This window comes from Vombatus ursinus, unplaced genomic scaffold, assembly GCF_900497805.2.
Source record: "Vombatus ursinus unplaced genomic scaffold, bare-nosed wombat genome assembly UNPS02009994.1, whole genome shotgun sequence".
Lineage (NCBI taxonomy): Eukaryota > Metazoa > Chordata > Mammalia > Diprotodontia > Vombatidae > Vombatus > Vombatus ursinus.
In genome coordinates, this window is record NW_020949772.1 from 7,066,002 (window position 1) to 7,085,177 (window position 19,176).

General features: G+C 37.4%; 1 protein-coding gene across 8 annotated transcripts in view; it reads left to right on the top strand.

The window, feature by feature from the left end:
• Positions 1–19,176, top strand: part of CLIP1 (CAP-Gly domain containing linker protein 1) — a 147,759-nt gene that overhangs the window by 45,230 nt on the left and 83,353 nt on the right. For all 8 annotated transcript variants that reach the window (XM_027853480.1, XM_027853481.1, XM_027853482.1 and 5 more), the window contains exons 4-7: positions 9,979–10,103; positions 12,640–12,859; positions 15,953–16,150; positions 16,720–16,823. In XM_027853480.1, the coding sequence (XP_027709281.1) occupies positions 9,979–10,103; positions 12,640–12,859; positions 15,953–16,150; positions 16,720–16,823 (647 nt within the window). The remainder of the gene's footprint in view (positions 1–9,978; positions 10,104–12,639; positions 12,860–15,952; positions 16,151–16,719; positions 16,824–19,176) is intronic.

The window sequence follows — 19,176 nt, forward strand, 5'->3', positions numbered from 1 at the left end:
ATTATTATCCCCAAATATGATTTTCCTGTAAGTCACTTCTTCCACAGTTGAGTCAATGAGTAGGCAAGCTTTCACCACCCAAAAACTGGTACAGTTTCAGGGAGAAGTTTAAATAGCAAACAAATGAATCACTACAACAATATGGGTGTAGTCTAATGGAGACAACTCAAAAGTTTTGTCAGTTATGGAGTTACACTGGCCTGGAGAACTTACAGAGGATTTACTTGTGCCAAGTTAGTTAAACCATTTAAAGGCCCCAGATGGGAATTACCCTTTGTCTCATTTTAAGTGGCTAAAATGGGGTAGTTCTCTGGTCTTGATCCTATAATGATTCTCTTTGTTTAATAGGTTTCCTGTTACGGAATAGCAAGGAAGGGAGTGAAATTTTAAAAAGAAGTGGATTTGGTGGTCAGGAGTTAGGCCTTTTCTCCACAATTTCCCCCCTCCTAATGACCAGTCTGCTTAGCCATCATTAGATGACTGACCTCCATGCTTGAAAAGTATCAGACTCTAGCTATGGGCCTTCTTCAACAGACCATCATACAAACCTCAAGAGATCAGCTTGCAAAGTTTAAGTGGGAGATTGGGACAGCTCTAGCATCTGACTGAACAGATAAGACTTTCCATATAAATAAGTGCTTTGAGGATGATCAAAGGAGGCATAGTGCCTGCTGCCATGTTAGGTTGGCAGCAGATGGTATTCTTAATACTCTTGATGATGCTCTTTTTTGTAAGTGACTTTGTGCTTGGCGTTTGAAACGTGAGGTGTACAAGAAGATGATTGCTGGTTAGCCTGTGAGGGTATTGGTATAATTACATCAGGAAATCTGCAGGAGTAAGGTCAAAAAAGACTGAAAAGATAGGAAGGGACCATATTATGAAGGACTTTAAAAATGAAACAGAGGATTTTATATTTGATCCTGGAGGTAATAGGGATTCATTGGTCTTTATTGGATGGGGGATGGGATGACATGGTCAGACCTGTTATTTGACCCTTTAGTAAAGGATAGATTGGAGTGGGGAAAGACTTGGGGCAGACCAGCCAACAATCTGCTGTGGTAGTCCTGATAGAAGTGCTGATAGAAGGTAGTGATGATAGAAGGTAGTGCTGATAGAAGGCCTGTACCAAGGTGATGGCAGAGTCAAAGGAGAAAAAGGGGCATTTACAAAAAATGTTACAACGGAAAAAATAAAAGAAATTGGCAACTGATTTCATATGGAGGGATGAGAGAGAGTAAGTTGAGGATGATATCTAGGTTACAAGCCTGTATAACTCAGAAGATGGTGGTATCCTAGTCTTGGGCTGTTATAACTATAGGATTGAAAGGGAACTGGTACCTATATATTTGAGTCACTGTGTCTTGGAAAGGGAAGGGTACCAAATATATAAGGGGGCTGCTTGGTAGGTATTGGTAGTCAGGTTATATACCAGGGGACCCTTATTGGTTTTTTGGGGGGAGGATCACTAAGAGGAACATCCTTGTTCAGATGGAGAAGGGTGAAAAAAGGGGGAGTGTATCATGGTCATCAATATTATGAATTCATGAATGTGAGTAAGTACTTTTGTGGATACTTATGTTAGCTTCTGGGCCAGTTATTGTGGAGAGGACTAAGTGAAAATCCTTGGAGATGGCTTAAACTATGCTGTTTAGTTCATATTAATATCTGGTAGAGTAGCAGGAAGATGTACGACTGTGCTTTAAGTCATAACTCCTCCACGTTGATCTAGAAAATGCATCAGACTGAGTCCTAATAGGAAAATCCAAGGAAAAAAAATATATTGAGTAATTTTTCCAGTCCATGTTGGCAAAGGGAGATAGATAGTCTGCAGATGTTGAGATTGGGTTTAGCCAGGAACAGTTACATAGAGTATTCCAATGTAGGGAGAGACTATTAAGCAGGGGCAAGAAGAGGTCTACACACAGGGCGGCCTGTGCCGAGAGCAGGAATATGTACCAGCTGGCCTCTCTGTCACACACCCATCAATTCTTGTTCACAGATCCAAGTTGGACTAAAGAGGGGATCTGTGCTGAGGGTGATATTCCAGGGTAAGATGTGGTCCTATTCCCTAGGCTGTGTACTGAATAAGGAGCAAGTTGAGAAGCAAGGATCCACTATGTAGCTCTGACTCCAGGAGTGGAACAGGATTTTACTTCTAGCCTTTAGTCCAGATTGCAGCCCGCAGCTAAATAACAAGGTAGGAATCCCAAACCAAAGGAGAGCATACATTTCTATGATTCTGAACCAATAGAGTTTTCCATCTGGTTGATAGTGGATGAGTCCAACAGCAGTCTCTTGGGATTCCAACTTGGACAAGTCCACAGGTGACTTGCTCAGATCCAAACCCAGGTCAGGAACTTTGTGAGTTCAGACCAGGAAAGCAGTGACCAGACTTTGCCCTCGTTCAGATACTTTGGGAGCACTGAAAGCTTGCAAGTACCTGCTTTGAACTGTCCCGGACATCCTGGAATAACACAATAAGAAAGCTGCAGTAAGATTATAGAGGACACAAGCTCCAACCAGATATTCCTTCTAGAAGTACACAGAACCTGGACATAAAGTCCATAAGTTAAAAAGTAGACTGGAAGAATGAGCAGAGAAGAATTCCACCACAAAAAGCTATTATAGTAGAAGAGATATGCAGCACACAAAACAGGAAAAAGACAATGACTCCAAAATATCTTCAAGAAAAGCTTCAAAGAAGAATATGGTTTGGGCCTAAGTTAAGTTCGAATTCTTGGAAGAAATGAAGCACTAGTTTAAAAAAAATGTTAAATTTTTTTTTTTAATAAATAAAATGAGCACTAAAGGAAAAGGTTGAAAAGATATGAGAGCTATGGAAGAGAGAATCAGGAAATCACTTACCACAAGAGGTACAAAGACTTTGACAATTGCAGTGTGCCAAATAGAAGAGAATGACTCTATGACACAACAAATATTAAAACAAAATGAAAAGACTGAAAAACAAAGAAGAAATTATAAGGCATCTCATAGCAAATAACTGACCTGGAAAACAGATCAAGGAGAAAAATTTAAGAATTATTGGATCACCTGCAAAAAAGAGCCTAGATATCACACTTCAAGAAATCTTAATATAAAACTAGTCAGATATCTTAGAACCAGAGGGCAAAGTAGAAATAGTATCCATTGGTCACCTCCTGAAAGAAACTCTAAAATGAAAACTCCTAGGAACATTATAGCCAAAATCTAGAGCTTCCAGGTCGAAAAAAAAAATACTGTAAGCATCTAGAAATGAAAGAATTCAAGCACGTAAGGAACCATAGTCAGGATCACACATGATTTAGCAACCACCACTGCAAAGGAACAGAGTTAGAGTACCCTATTCCAGAAGGCAAAGGTTATAAGTTTACAACCAAAAATAACTAAATGAGCAAAACTGAGTATAATCTACAGGGGAAGAACTGGATTTTTAGTGAACTAGAGTACTTCCAAGCCTTCTTGATGAAAAAACCTGAGCTGTGTAGAAACTTTGAAATGCAAATTCAGGAATTAAAGACTACAAAAGGAACTGAAACTATACCCTTCACACATAAATTTAATTCTTCCACAACTTACTTGATGGGTATAAAAGGACTTTAAAACTAAAAAGGAACCTAAAGATGTTAGTCATTTTGTAACTATTGATCTTGAATAGAGAGACCATGAACTCTAGAATCTCATGAACCTGTGATCATGCCCTCTTTTGAGTAAGTTGATTCACTTTTCTTTTATCAGTCCCTAACTACAAAACTAAGGAAGATAAAACTTAAGTCTCTGGGATATTGGAAGAATGAAAATTCCCTGTCTTTAATGTCTTAGATTTATTTGCCACTAATAGATTTCTTTTACACTTTATCTCATACTAGACCAGTATTAGGAATCCTTGTAATCATTTGACTTCGAAAGAAAAAAAATCATCGTCTTGGGTTATGAGCCCTAATGAGTTTGCTGGGCTAAAGCTCAGAATAAACAAAAACATTGGCCTATAGAATTATTTCATGTTTATTTTTTATTACATGAAAGATACCTATAATAAAGAAAGCATCTGCCACCTTTGTCAGTTTAAAGTCAGCCTCACAAACTGTTCTCTCATTTTCTCTTTTATAATAAATAACCTTGAGATGGCTTTAATAGAGATAATTTAAAAATTGTTCAATTGTTGCTTTTATCAATGGGTCCTTTTATATTGTTATTTCAGAAGTGAAAGCAATGATCCTAGTTACAGTTTCTGTTCTGGCATTTGCTAGATATGGCCATAACTTCTAACCCATGGATCTTAATACACTTTCTTCTTTTTGTACTTCTTTTTGTCCTCTGGAGGACAGCTCCAATGGAGTTTGAACAAACTGTGTTCAGAACTCGAGTTCACTAAAATTTAAGGGGCATCTCTATCTTTTTGACTTTGTTTTATTTTTTTTTTTTAGAACTCATCTGTAATTTCATCCTACTACTGACGAGATTTAGGGGTGGGGAACCTGCAGGCTCAAGGCCACATGTGGCCTTCTAAGTCCTGGGGTGCAGGCTTTTGACTGAGTCCAAGTTTTACAGAACAAATCCTTTTATTAAGGGGATTTGTTCTGTAAAGCTTGGATTCATCAAAGGGCTGCACTTAAGGACCTAGAGGACCACATGTGGCCTCGAAGGCTGCAGGTTCCCCACCCCTGGACCAGAAATTTAAGAACCGATCATGAAATTCAGAGAGAAGTTTATTAGTGGTCAAGAAAAGAGCTCTTTTCTAGTCTTTTTAAAACCACATTGCTGTAACATATTAACCTTTTACTAATTTTTCACACTTCTACTGTAATACATTGACCTACATGCATAATACCAGCTAGTTTAACTCTTAATAACATTCTCTTCAGAATTTATATTTCTTTTTTTTTTTTTTTAGAGTTTAGGGTACTTTATTTTTTAATTACTTTTGATTTATCAACAATCACTTCCATAAGCTTTTGAGTTTTAAATTTTTCTCCCCTCCCTCTCTATCTCCCTCCCCAAGATGGCGCACAATCTGATATAGGCTCTACATATACATTCCTATTAAACATATTTGCACATTAGTGATGTTGTAAGTAAGAATTAGAACCAGAATTTTTATATATAGTCACACAGCTAAGAAGTTTTTATTATGTGTCTGAGGCCGGATTTGAACTCAGGTCCTCCTGACTCCAGGGCCGGTGCTCTATCCACTGCGCCACCTAGCTGCTCCCAGAATTTATATTTCTTAAAGGAGATTTTATTAGTGTATTTCATCTTTCCTAAAAAGTGTAGATATTGAATCCAAGAAAGTATGAGGCCTAGATTCTAATCTAGATTTTAACTCTAGCTGGCTGTGGGGTTTTGTGCAGATTTCTTTATCTTTTCTGGCCTCAAGTGTATCAGCTCAAAAATTAGGGTATAAAACTGGTTTATTGTTAAGGTTTCTTCCAGATAATTCCTCATGCATTCTTTAAGGATCTCATTTAGCTTTGAAACAGTGAATAAAACTTTCTGATACTTTGTCTACCATCTGGTGCTCTTTGGAAGCTAGACAGTACCATAAGAGCTGGCATTTATATAGTGCTTCAAAGTTTTGCAAGCATTTTTTCCTGCATTGTCTGGTATGAGTTCCCAAAACAGCCTTGTGCAAGGATTATTATTGTTATCATCCGTTAAAGACTGAGGTGCAGAGGAAATTGACTCCCAGAGAAGTGACATAACTTGCCCGTGGTCCAGAATTTGTGTCAGGAGTGAGGCTTGAACCCGTGTGTGTCCTCTTAAGTTCAGCGTTCTTTCTACTATTCCTTGCTGCTTTTCCCTGTATAAAGGATTGGCAGTCAGCAGTTTAGGAATCTTGAGCATTTTGTGCTAATTTATGGAGCAACAAGCTACTAGTATAATCTGTATTTGTATTATTGACCTGAGGGGGAAAAGGAACTTGAATATCATGACAAAATTTTCTTGAATCATTGACCCATAATGAAATTATACGTCTATGAATTGCTTAACGATCCCATAGTTAAAAGCTTCTTAACCAGAGCAATTAGATCCTCTACTTTTTTTCCCTTCTCCTTTTTCCCAAACCTGGTCTGTGCCTCACCTCATGGCTGACCTTTTAAAAATATACTTCTCTTTACTAAAGGATGTACATAAGTTGTAATTAATTCTAGCATAGAATATTTGTTATTATACTTAGCTTCTCTATACCAGAAGTAGCATTCATGAGCTTTATAATATTGTGAAGGAGATTTAAGGGAGGTGGGAGGTACATGAGCCTAATATAGTTTCTGGGTTTAAATTTGGCAAGGGCTGATTCGGTATTTTACTTCCCATTTTAATCCTTTAAGCTATGAGGCCAATAGAAACAGTAATTATGTCTGTAAAAAGAGCATAGAGTTACCTCCATCTCCACCCTCCATCTCCACCCCAGACCTAAATTTTACAGGAAGCAACAGCCTAGATCAACTGAGGTATATCTTGTCCAAGGTTTGCCAATGAGTGATTGGTAGAAGAACGGACCAGAGTTAAATATTTCCGAATTTCTGTGTTTGGTTTAGCTCAAGTAACTCTTTGCATCAGCCTTGACTGAATTTTGGGATGCTTGTGATCCCATTTTTATACAGGGGCATACAAAGAAATTTATCAAACATGAAGATCACGCACACACAGGCCTGCACGAGTAGAAGAGCCAGGTTTTCCTCTGTAATATTGACCACTGGTTAAAGTGACTTGTACTTTAAATTTTGTTTTTATTTTATTGAAAGCCTCAGTTGAAATTAATTATATGCTCTGTGTTCCCCAACCCCTATTGGAAAATTTGGATTCCTGCCTTAGTTTTACTGTATTGTTCTGGGATTTGTTCCTCTTTCAATCTAGGGCTACAGTTAATATAAATTAACACTATATATGATAGGCATTTGCTGTTTACTCATATTTACTTTTTTTTTCTTTTTGCTTTTTGGTGAGGCAGTCAGGGTTAAGTGACTTACCCAGCGTCACACAGCTAGTAAGTGTCAAGTGTTTGAGGTCTCATTTGAACTCAGGTCCTCCTGACTCCAAGGTCCCAAGCTCTATCCACTGTGCCACCTAGGTGCACCTCTCATATTTACTCTTAATACCTTTTGTCTTGGTTCTAAAGCAAGTGTTTTACTTAGAGCTAAATTTTTCTGAAGGGAATCAGAAATATTACGATGTGATAGATACCATTGCATGTGTGTGGACTAGTGGGCACCAGATTGCCTTTTGGTAAGGGAGCACGTTGGAATGAAAGTACCTTGGTAAACGTGTAGTTTCCAATTTTTTTTAGATGCTTAGGGCATGTATTTAGAAGACATCAACTCTCTAATGTGATTAAATAGAGAGACATTTGAGAGGCTTCAAAATGGAAACAGGAAGTCACATGAAGTTTTCAGATGATTTGCATCTTTTACAGAAATGGGAGAAATATTAACTCAAGAAATCCAAACTTTATAAAAAGGAAACTGCCTTCTTCTTCAGGTAACTTTCAGAAAAGCTGTGGTGTCTTTTGGTGCTTTTTAAAAGATAAATAGATAGTACAGACCCTACATGGGAAGAGATGAGTACTAATATGGAATTGGGGTTTTCTACCAAGGTTCTGAATTGAATTCTATAGTTTGATGTAAGGATTTACTACTACAGACTCTAAGGTACTTGGAAAAGTTATATGGCACAACAGACCCTTAGATTTACCCGCAAAGCATTCTTTAGTCTGAAGAGATTACACCATGTACCATAAAACGGGCAAGTGTTTGTCAATAGTTCCTTAATATGATATGGAATGTGGAGAGGAGGAAGACTAAAGTCTAATTTATGTGAATATATTAAAATGGCCAGTGTGCCCTCTGAGCCTACTGTTGTCTTCTGGCATTAATTACAGAGAAATCTCAGACCAGCCTTGGGAAAGTAACTTTTGAAATAATAATTTTTAGGAAAGAGAGGAACTTTTCAGTTAAGGTTCCAACTTGAGAGATATCTTGTGCCATATTCTACCTTCCCTACTACAATAGCTTTGATCTTTTTTCCTTATCCTTTGACAACTAACTATATCGGTGAGTTTATCAAAATAATTAGATATTTTATGAAATTAGATATAGTCATTAGACATATTCTGAAATGACAATGGTTTGCTTGATCTCTGAGATGCTCTCATATATGAAATACCGCCTTTTATCACTGACTCCAGTCTTTTTGACCTATAGGTTTTTGGTATAAGGAAGTACCTTATTATAGTAGTCTTATTATAAATGAAAAGAGAAGAAAAATATAAACCTTGGGGCTTAAAAAACAACTTTTTGGTGTATCAGTGTGTATGACATAGTTTACTAATTTGTGAATGGAATAAAGCATTTCACAACTGGGATACTACTGTCACTTTCCTTATTCTTCTTATTTCAAAAGCATATGCTACATGGATCATTCAGTCAGAGCAGTTTTTGTTGTTATTGTTGGCAAGAAACAGTATGCAGAGTTTGAGCATACTTTCTGAATTATGAAATCTAATTCTAGGTGAAGGAAAGGCAATGAGTATTAGCTTTAGACACAATCTCTCATATATTTATATATACACACATCTATAAAATATCCCTAGCAGAAACCTAGCCCATGGATGTTAAAAATTTACTTAAGGCTTCAAATATTCCTCAGATAAGAAGCCAAAAGGGAGTTAGGGCTTCCCAAAGTAATTTAATTTTCTTTATTTGTGTAAGGATCCCAACTAGCTCTGATTCTTTGGTTATCCTTGTGGGATTTAAATCTCTACTCTTTATTATCCCATGGTCACCTCTGAACCTTGAAAACTTAACTTTAAATATGTAACTAAATCTGTTTGGATGGGCCAGTTTCCTTAGAGGATATATACAACTGTGATTCTGTTTTACTATATCTGTGATTTTTATGGCCAAAGAGAATATACAAGATTGCTATATGTCAAAAATTATTTTTCTCTCTCTGCAATTTTAGTCTCTATAAAAGCTTTATCAGAAACCTATTCAGTGCTCAGTTATTTTCTGAACCCTGAACCTGTGCTTGAGCATAATAAAACCTAGGTTTTAACCTAGAATCTCTGCTTTGTGATAGTGTTATTTGGCAGCAGTTACCTGTCAAATGAACTTAGTGGTACTATCTTCCTTATAATATGTTTTTTTATATATAACGTATTATTTCAGTATTGAATTTAAAGACAATTTCCAATTTTTTTTCCTGGAACTTACACTTTTTTTTTTTTAAATCTGAAGTGATAAGGCACGTAAATACACGTACTATTGAACTTTTACCCTGAGTCTAAAATCTCTCTTGTAATATATGGCATTCACTGATTTTTCCCCCCCTCAATAATGTATTATTGTAGTAACAAAACAAATGAATAAATAGTAAGTAAACATTTATCAATTGCCGGCAGCGTGCTGAGTGCTGTGCTAAGCCTTGGGATACAAATGAGAAAAAGAAAGATAGTCCTTGCTCTCTTGGGAGCTGACAGTATAATAGGGGAAGATAATAAGTTCCCCTTGTTAGGGAACTCCCAGTGAGGAATTTCTTCCAATTAGTATTGGCACCTTTATTTGCAATTTATAATCTTGAAGAGTTGCCTAAAGACCTGGAGAGATTACTAGGTACCCAGAGGCAAGACTTGAACTCCTTTCTTCCTGACTTCAAGGCTGATTTCTCTCTATTCTGCCAGTCTATCTCTCCAGGACTCTTTTCCACTGTGCCACACTGCCATCTCTTCTGTTATTTTTCCTCTTTAGATTGTTTCATTTAAATAGTTTTAAATGTCTTTATCATTTTAATTGTATGCTAGCATTTTATTATGTTGATCTTTCTATAGTTTTTCTTGAAGAGTAGCCCAGCGAGCAGGGTTGAGGAAGAAAACTTTTTAAAAGGCGGAACAAACCATTAATAGAAACAGTTGAGCAGGATATTTTCTTAGCGATTTACCCCTCTGTTTCAGTTTCCCTTGTCATTCTTTTTCTCCACTTCCAGGTTGGTGGCACAAAAGCTGGGGTAGTACGATTTCTTGGGGAGACAGACTTTGCCAAAGGAGAATGGTGCGGCGTGGAGTTGGATGAACCTCTCGGAAAGAACGACGGAGCAGTCGCTGGAACAAGGTTTGTTTAATGATTGTGTGTTTGAGTAGAGCTTTTGCCAGGCACGTGTAAAAGGTGACCAAAACAGATGCGTCCCAGTGGCCTGATGTTTCTCACCAATGACACTGATTTGGTTGTTCCGCACTGAATTTAAGGTATCCCTTGGATAATCCCTTTAGTAATCTCTGTCATACCTTTGGAAGAATCTTTTATTTTCAGCCTAGAGAGGAATATTTTGGAACACTTTGTAACTTTGTTCTATATGTGAAATCAGCTTTTCACATGAGAGATGAAGGCATAGTGTGAAGAAGAGAGATCTAACTTTTGTAAAAAATGAATGTAAACCATATGTTTTTAAAACTCATATCTAAGTTTGTCATCCTATAACTGCAGAATTCATACTCTGCATAAACAAGGGCTAGTTCTGTCTAACAGATTAGCCACAAGCCTGCCTGACTGTTCAGAGGCAAATTCTTTCTCTTCTGGGTACTCAGTTTTCTATGTATTTAAACCTCCATCCCACAACTGAAAAAATAGAGGTAACATTTGCCAAAAGAATGATTGCTTATCTGAGTACTTTTAAAGATCTGTAATCTTTTCACCATGGGTTCTTCTTGTTGACAGATATTGTGAAAGGTTTATTTTTAATTGTATATCATTGATATAAAAATAATTTATAATAATCAACTAACACTGCTTAGAACACACATATACTGATGTGAGTGGTATAGGTCCTATTGGCTAAATATATTAATGATTGTGTGTTTGAGTAGAGCTTTCGCCAAGCACGTGTAAAAGAAATAGAAGCTTTGAGATGACAAATTCATACAAATGTTCACTTTCAATATTGTGAGAAAAACATAATAGTCCCCTAATTTCATTAAACAGCCGACAGTTATTATTTGCCTCAGTAATTGAGATAAGTAACTTTGTTTATCTGTATTTTAATTCGTCTGCCAAACCTATATACGTTTGATTTTGTTTTATGAATAGGTTATTCTGTTCTATTATAATAGGTTCTTCTATCTATATGATTCTTCTGTTATGTAGGAAAGTTATATCTGTGTACTCTTGCTTCCCTTTTATCAAGTAGATGAAATGTCTGGTCCCTTGGATTAGGATTTATTGGTCTGTTACTATGGTTCTACCTTAGCATTTAGTAAATTTTAAAAATGTTCTTAGATTCATATTTCACATATGTATATATTTTGTGTATATCTCATAAATGAATATATGTATACACAATATCAAGAGACACAAACAGAGAGAGACAGACTGACAGACAGGGGGAGGGCAACATAGTGTAGTGGATGAGAGTCAGCATTGGAATCTTGAAGACCTGGATTCGAGTCTGTCCTCTGAGGCCTCTTATATATTTAAGTTGTATGACCTGAGGCAAGTGTCAGTTGCCCAGCTAATTCTTTAAGAGTTAAAAGGAAAAGGACCTATATGTATAAAAATATTTATAGCAGCTCTTTTTATGGTGGCAAAAAATTGGAAATGAGGGGCTGCCTGTCAATTGAGGAATGGCTGAACAGCTTGTGGCATATGAATGTAATGGAATGCTATTGTTCCATAAGAAATGATGAGCAGGTGGATTTCAGAAAAACGTGGAAAGACTTAGATGAACTGATACTAAGCGAAGTTAGCAGAACCAGGAGAGCATTGTACACATAACAGCCACAGTGTGCGATGACTAACTTTGATAGACTTAGCTCCTCACAGCAATGCAGTGATCTAAGACAATTCCAAAAGACTAAAGATGGAAAATGCTATCCACATCCAGAGAAAGAACTGTGGAGTCTGAATGCAGATGGAAGCATCGTATTTGCTCTCTCTCTCTTTTTCTTTCTCATGGTTATTCCCTTTGGTTCTGATTCTTCTTGACAACATGACTAATGTGGAAGTATGTTTAATGTGATTGTACATGTAAAGCCTATATCAGATTGCATGCCCTCTTGGGGAGAGGGGACAGAAGGGAAGGGGAAAAATTTAGAACTCAAAATCTTATAAAAGTGAATGTTGAAAACTAAAAACAAAAAACAGTTTAAAAAAAGACCTAAGTTATAGATGAATTGCTGATCTGTAGTAGTAGAAGGTATTTCCTCATCAGGAATTTCTTATACCAGTGAAATTATAAGCCCAATAAAAATGAATAAATCTAAATCTAAAACTATATCCATGTGTGTAGGTGTGTTTTATTTAAAATTTTTGATACATCCCTATGATTTCATTAGCATAGGGAATTTCTAATATGGAAACTCTCTTTACCAGTATAGATGAGTGATTCATCTGTAACTCATAGTCTTAGTTGTCCCAGGTGTTTAGAGGTTATCGCTCACTCAGAGAGCCATGTTGTCAGGTGTAGGACTTGAACCTAGGTCTGCTTGACTCCAGGCTGTCTGCCTTCACATGTTTGAATGGTAACGTGTGTTGTATAATCTTGATGTTGTTACACGCGTTGGCATAGATCATAGTAGCCAACATTGGGGGGAGATGGGGGGGTGTTCTAATGGTCATTATACCTAGTAATTTGAACTCTTATTGTTCTCTATAGGTATTTTCAGTGTCAACCCAAATACGGTTTGTTTGCTCCTGTCCATAAAGTGACAAAGATTGGCTTCCCTTCTACAACACCAGCCAAAGCCAAGGCTGCCGCTGTGAGGAAAGTGATGGCGACCCCAGGCAGCCTGAAGCGTAGTCCTTCGGCCTCCTCTCTCAGCTCCCTGAGTTCTGTAGCCTCCTCCGTAAGCAGCAAGCCCAGTCGTACAGGATTAGTAAGCTCCAGTTTTCTTATTGCATGCTTCACACCTTCCAGGTGCAGCAAATGCTATTTTGTCTTTTGCTTTGCTTAAGCAAAAACCATAAATTCCTTTCTTCTCTAAAAAAAAAAGAAAGAAAAAAAAGCATGCGTAGAAGTTGTAGCTTGCCATGAAACCTGTTACTAGTAGATCACATATATGTTTTTATAGTGCCCTAACCACATCAAGAATGCTAACTTTTTGAAATAAGAAAGAGGTTTCTCACAGTCACTGCCAAACTCTTCATTTCTTTAAACTCAAATTTATCTAGTTCTTCTGTACCTATATAGTTAAGTGGCCTGACATTGGTGGGTGAGTGGTTTCTATGATACAGTTTGGACAAACTAATGATGTGGAAATTCAAGAGATATTTTTCTTCTTAAATAGAAGCCTCTTTCTTTTTTCTATTTTCTTTAACACTTAAGAAAAAATACTTTGAATACAAATTTTGAAGATTCTAATATTCTGTTATGCAAAAAACTCTTATTGTGGAGAATGTTCCTGGTTTCAGAAAGAGGAAACAAAATAAGTTTTTGGGTTCTTTGGGGGATTAAAGAAAAATCTTGAGTCTTTTTTTTTTTAAGGCATTTAAAAAATAGAAACATCAGAGTTAAAGTAGGCAATACCCACCCTGATCATAAATGCAGCAACTAATGTTAAAGAATCATAGACTTTAAAGCAATAACTTGGAATTGACTTATCCTTTGGTCCTTGTCCTTAAGTTTGGAACCAGAAAGGTCATGTCACCTACTGCCTCATTTTTGAAATGATGGAGAGTAGCCTTAGAAATAGGTTGTGACACACACTGTGTTTAGTTTGTTTCTATTGTAATGGTAGATTAGAGGTTAGGATTTAAGATATTAATTGAAGAAGGATTTTAGGATGTTCAGTTTCCCTTTATGTTATTTTTTGCTGCAGATGGATGACTTATGCTTTGGTCGTGGAGTTGAAGGCCTACCTAGTTTGTTTAGGTGTTGTACCATGTATGTTGTGCCTGTTGTCAGAGATTTTTTTTCCCACCAGCCATACCAAAAAATTTAGAGAAAGGTTAGGCTATTTTAGTAGCATTTGGAAAGAAAATCTACCTACCTAGAAGAAGACTCTGTTGTGCTTTTTTGGGGAAAGGTAACAAGAACCCTGAAATGTTGGTAAAGGAGTCTCCTCACTTTTTGCAAATGGTAGGGATGATTAACTCTAATAAATTGAGTCTGCTTGGGTAAATCTAGGTGGATTATAGAAAATGTTCATGGGAGTGTCCATTCTAGGAATTTTTAATTTGGCTATGTTTCCCAGGGTGCATATTACTAAATTTTTTTTTTTTAATTTTAAGCACTTAGACTTTTAAAATTCCTTTTTTTTTTTTTTAAAGTTCCAAATTCTCTCACCCCTCCTTTCCCCAATCCATTGAGAAGGCAGGAAAAGTAGAACCCTTTGCTAATATGTATAGTCATATAAAGCAAACTTGCATATTAGCCATGTTAAAAAAAAAAAAAGGAAGAAAAAGAAAGAAATCTGCTTCAATCTATAGTCTCAGTCCATCAGCTCTCTATCTGAAGGTGGAGAGCATGCTTCATCATGAGTCCTTTGGAATTGTGGTGGGTCAAAGAAGCAAAATTACTCCAGGTTTTGTACCTACTTCAATCCTTATCTATTTGTTTTCTCAGAGCAGTGGGTCAATCTTTCTGGTAAGGAAATTTCTGAATGTGAGTTGAGTTCTCTTTCATTTTTAAGGATGATGATTTTGTGTGTATCCTAGAGGATAATGTTTAAAAAATTAAAAATTTTTTTTAAGTCATCTGAAAATCAATTAACTCTGCAAAAAGTAAAAAGTTGGTGATTATTATTTTGTTATCCTGAAACATATTTTAGAAGCAAGCATGGAAATTATTCATAACACAATAGACATATTTCATAATTAGGACTTATTCATAATATAAAACAGTATAATATAATTAGATTCTTTCTTTTTCCTTGGCATCAAATTGCCAGACACATGTTCTCATCATGAGTGCCCTTCGTATGAGGACTCACATAGCTAGAAGACATTCAGATGCTAAATGAAATTTTGATAATAAACATTGTACAAGGTAGGAATCTAAAGATGAATGCGTCCCAAGACAAAAGATGGCTGTTAAGAATTCTCCTGGCCCCTACAAGCTAGCTTGGGAGGTTACTTTTCTGCTGGAGTTCACATCTAGTCTTCTGCTGGCTGATTTTTTTTCCTCAAAAAGAAGGGACAAGAAATCTAAGACTTTAAAAAAAAAAAAGTGAATACAAGGACTTCAATTTCTTTTTTCTTTTTTACATTTTGGAAGGTGGATGCAGTTCTTCTTACAATCTTTTTTATATAGGGTGCTTTGAAGATGCTTGGCACTTCAGCTTCACCAAATCTGTGTTTCTGGGTACATGGCTTCTCTGAATTTTTTTTTTTTAACGGACAAATTACTAACACAAACCTGTGATTTAATCCTCGTTAATCACCGGAAGAGGGGTCTGTAACTACATGGGAGAGCTGTTTCATAACTTAATGGCATTTGCAACCCTCAAAGAAGTTGGATAAAGAATGTATTCAAACTCAAGATTGTGGATCAAGGAAGAATGTAGAAGGCACAATCAAATTCTCCTAACATGAGGGTATTTGTACATCTAGCTCAAGCTCAGGCAGAAGTGGAATTAAGTGAGACTAGTTCAGTGGGTCCTGCAAATGTCTCCTGATCTCCCACCCATCTGTACGTGTAGATTGAGGTCATGGTTACTTATAGCCAATCCACTTGGCCTGATCCTCACCACATCTCCTTCTTGACTGGAGTAGTCCTGTGACCAGGCATATTGACTTTTTGTTCTCAGTGTTTGGCCTGAAGTGAAATTTACAGATAGAAACCGTATGCTTGATCTCTTCTTTACTGAGAAATCTCTCCAGAGTTAGCTGTTAGGCACGTCCAGGAGGTAGGAGGCACTTTCGCTTGGCTGAAGGGATGCCTGTTGTGCATGTACCGCTCACTGTCTGCTACTTCAATGGCAGAGCCTCCGTAATGGCATTGCCTTCACTTTTTTAACTTTACTTTGCAGTTGACTGAAACTTCTTCAAGATATGCCAGGAAGATCTCCGGCACCACTGCCCTCCAAGAGGCTCTGAAGGAGAAGCAGCAGCACATCGAACAGCTGCTGGCTGAGAGGGACCTAGAGAGGGCGGAGGTGGCCAAAGCAACAAGCCATGTGGGGGAAATAGAGCAGGAACTAGCTCTGGCTCGGGATGGACATGATCAGGTGAAGTCTGGGCACTGAGGTCTCTTGGCAGAGGTGATAATCCCCAAGTTGAGTCAAGAGGTAGAAGGTATACTTCATGCCCAGAGCTAGTGAACTGTTTTGAGAGTTGTGGAGATTTACTGTAAATTCTGCTGTCACTTGTTTGGAAGCTGTACTTTTTGGTGGAAACGTTTTTGTCTCTTGGGCCACAATGATTTGCCAACCTTTTCATATCCTGATGTCATTTGTTTTAGGCTAGCTTGTGTGTAATAGGACAGGAATGTCATGTTTTTAAAAAAAAACAACAACCCAAAAACCTTCCTAGTAATCACATCTCATTTCATAGATATATGGATTTTGGCTTGAGAGTGAATTACTTACTATCCCCTTACCTTTTGAGTTAAGGTTATATCTTTCAAATGGGAACGATAATATAGACACAGCTTCCAGGAGGAGTAATTTATTTATGATCATAAAGCATTTTAACATAAGATTTTAGAGTAAAAGTCTAACAATTTAGTTATAATTTTATGGTGTTGTGTTATCTATGCCAGAAACAGTCTGTTTACCAGCATTCTTGCCTTTGCTAGCATGTCCTGGAAATGGAAGCAAAGATGGATCAGCTGCGAGCTATGGTGGAAGCTGCTGATAGGGAGAAAGTGGAGCTTCTCAACCAACTAGAGGAAGAGAAAAGGTGATCCCAAACTGCCCCGTACAACTGTGGCTTTTTTAAAAAAGTTGTGAATTATCTGAAACATTCTTCCTGTTATATTCCTTTTAATTACTACCATTGTTGTCAAAGAATGAACATATTTGTTTAGTGGACATCTTGTTACTCATACTGTGTGATGGGCATTTGCTTTTCATTTGGGCCTTTGGAGGTTTGGAATTACTCATTGTCCTAACCCTCCTTAATGAAGCATGTGACTAGGGTTGCCATATTCACTTATATAGAATTTTAACTCTGAACCATGGTCTGATTCACCTTCTGTGAAATGTTCCCGTATTTATTGAATACCTTTGTTGTGTTTTATACTGTGCCCAGTTTTGTTAGTGAGATAAAAAAGTACATAGAATATGGTTCCTGCAGTTGAGGAGTTCCTAGTTTTAGTGGGAAGGTGACACTAGAGAACTCCCAAAGGCCTTCTGTATAATCAAGTGCCTGTTGTGTTCCAAAGAGGAACTCAAGATGGGGTGTTATAAAGGATTTTCTGGTACCAGCGCACAAGCTTAGGCCTCTTAGAGAGAATTCATGTGAAAGTTGTTTGAACATTGCTGTGTATATCCTACAGTTTTCCCCCTCCTATTATTAACAATGGAGCTGTTAGTTCAGATAGTTATCTTCTTATACTGACAAGTGTTTATTGAATACTATTTGCTCAGGACTGTGGTAGGTTGTAGGGAATACAAAAGAAGTATCATAACAGTTTGTTTTTGAGGAGCTTATAATCTCATTGAGACATAAAAGCACCAGTCATTTAATCAGTATTAAGCAAGCATCAACCGCATGCCAGGCTCTGTGCTAGGTACTAGGTATACAAAGACAAAAATAAAACTCTCCCCAAAGAGCTTTGAGGTACTGGGGAATATAACATGTGAAGAAATAGTAAACATTTATTAAGCACCTACTATGTGCCAGGCACTATGTATGTGTAAGTATGTATAAAATAAATATAAGGTAAATTTATGGGGAGGCACTAGGTTCAGGGTCCATCAGGAAAGACCTTGTGTGGGAGAGAACACGTGAGCTGAATTTTAAAGCAAACTGGAAATTATATGAGGTGGCTATGGAGAGGTATTACATTCTAGACATGGAGGACTGCTCACGTGAAAAGAAGGGAATAGGGGCTACCACATGATATGTGAGGAACAGCCGGTGGCCAGTGTGGATCCTAGAGTTGACAAAGGAGAGTAATGTCTACTAAGCCCAGAAAGGCACATTTAACTTGTTTGTAGGTTCAGTACGAAGCTTGGGGAGTTGGCTAACATGTTAGATGATAGAGTCAGCAGAACCAACATCTATATAGCACTTGGAGGTTTGCCAAGCTCTTTTACTTACGCTATCTTGTTTGATTGTCATTCCAACCTTGGGAATTGGGTGCTAATACTATCCTCACTCTAAAGATGAGGAAACTGATGTAACTTGTCCAGGGTCACAACAGCTAGTAAATATCTGAGGCTGGATTTGGACTTGTCTTCTGACTCCAAGGCTAGCCTTCACTATGCCACCTAGCTGTCTCCCCACAAAAATTCTGCAAATAACATGGTAAGTTTAGACCATTGGGCTGAATCTAATAAGATTTACCCCTATCACCTTCACAGGTACAAGAGGTGAGCGTAGCTAGGGAGCAGTCAGTCTACAAAAGATTGAGGCCTCTAGCAAGCTCTGTGTGAGTCAACTGTGATGTGATCTCGAAGAAAGCTAAGACAATATGAGGTAGCAGTAGGAGAGGAGTGATGGTTCCATCATAAAATACTGTTCAGTTCTGAGTACCACATGAATAAGTGGGAAATGTGTGGAGAAGGACAACCACAACTTGATGAAGGGCCTCAAGATCTTCCCTTACTACGTTCTCCTGGAATCATTCTTATTGGCCTAAAGTAAACAAGAACTGTCTTTGAATGTTTCCAGCACCAGTCTTTGAAAAAATAAGTGGACAATTTGTTTCTCCCGAATGCCCGAATACCTAGTAAAATTTTCAGCCATCCCTCTGTATGCTGTCATCCTGCAGATTGCCTGGCAGCGCAAATGTTCCTCAGCAGCCAAATATGCAGTGAGTTCAAGAGTAATTTGCAGCTGTGGAAATGGCTTAAGCTAGGGAAGGTTTTAGGTTTTTTGGGTTTTTTTTTTAGTTCTTGTTTTCTTAATTTCTTGCTTTTGCTACAGATGATGTGGGTTTGAAACACTTTGCATATGTGTGCTTGCTTTCTTTTTTCTTTTTCTGTTTTCCCAAGAAATGTGAATCTTGTACATTTCTGGAGTCTTCTGTATTCAGAAGACTGTTTACCCACTGTTTTTACCACCAGAGTATGTTTACCGCTCTGTT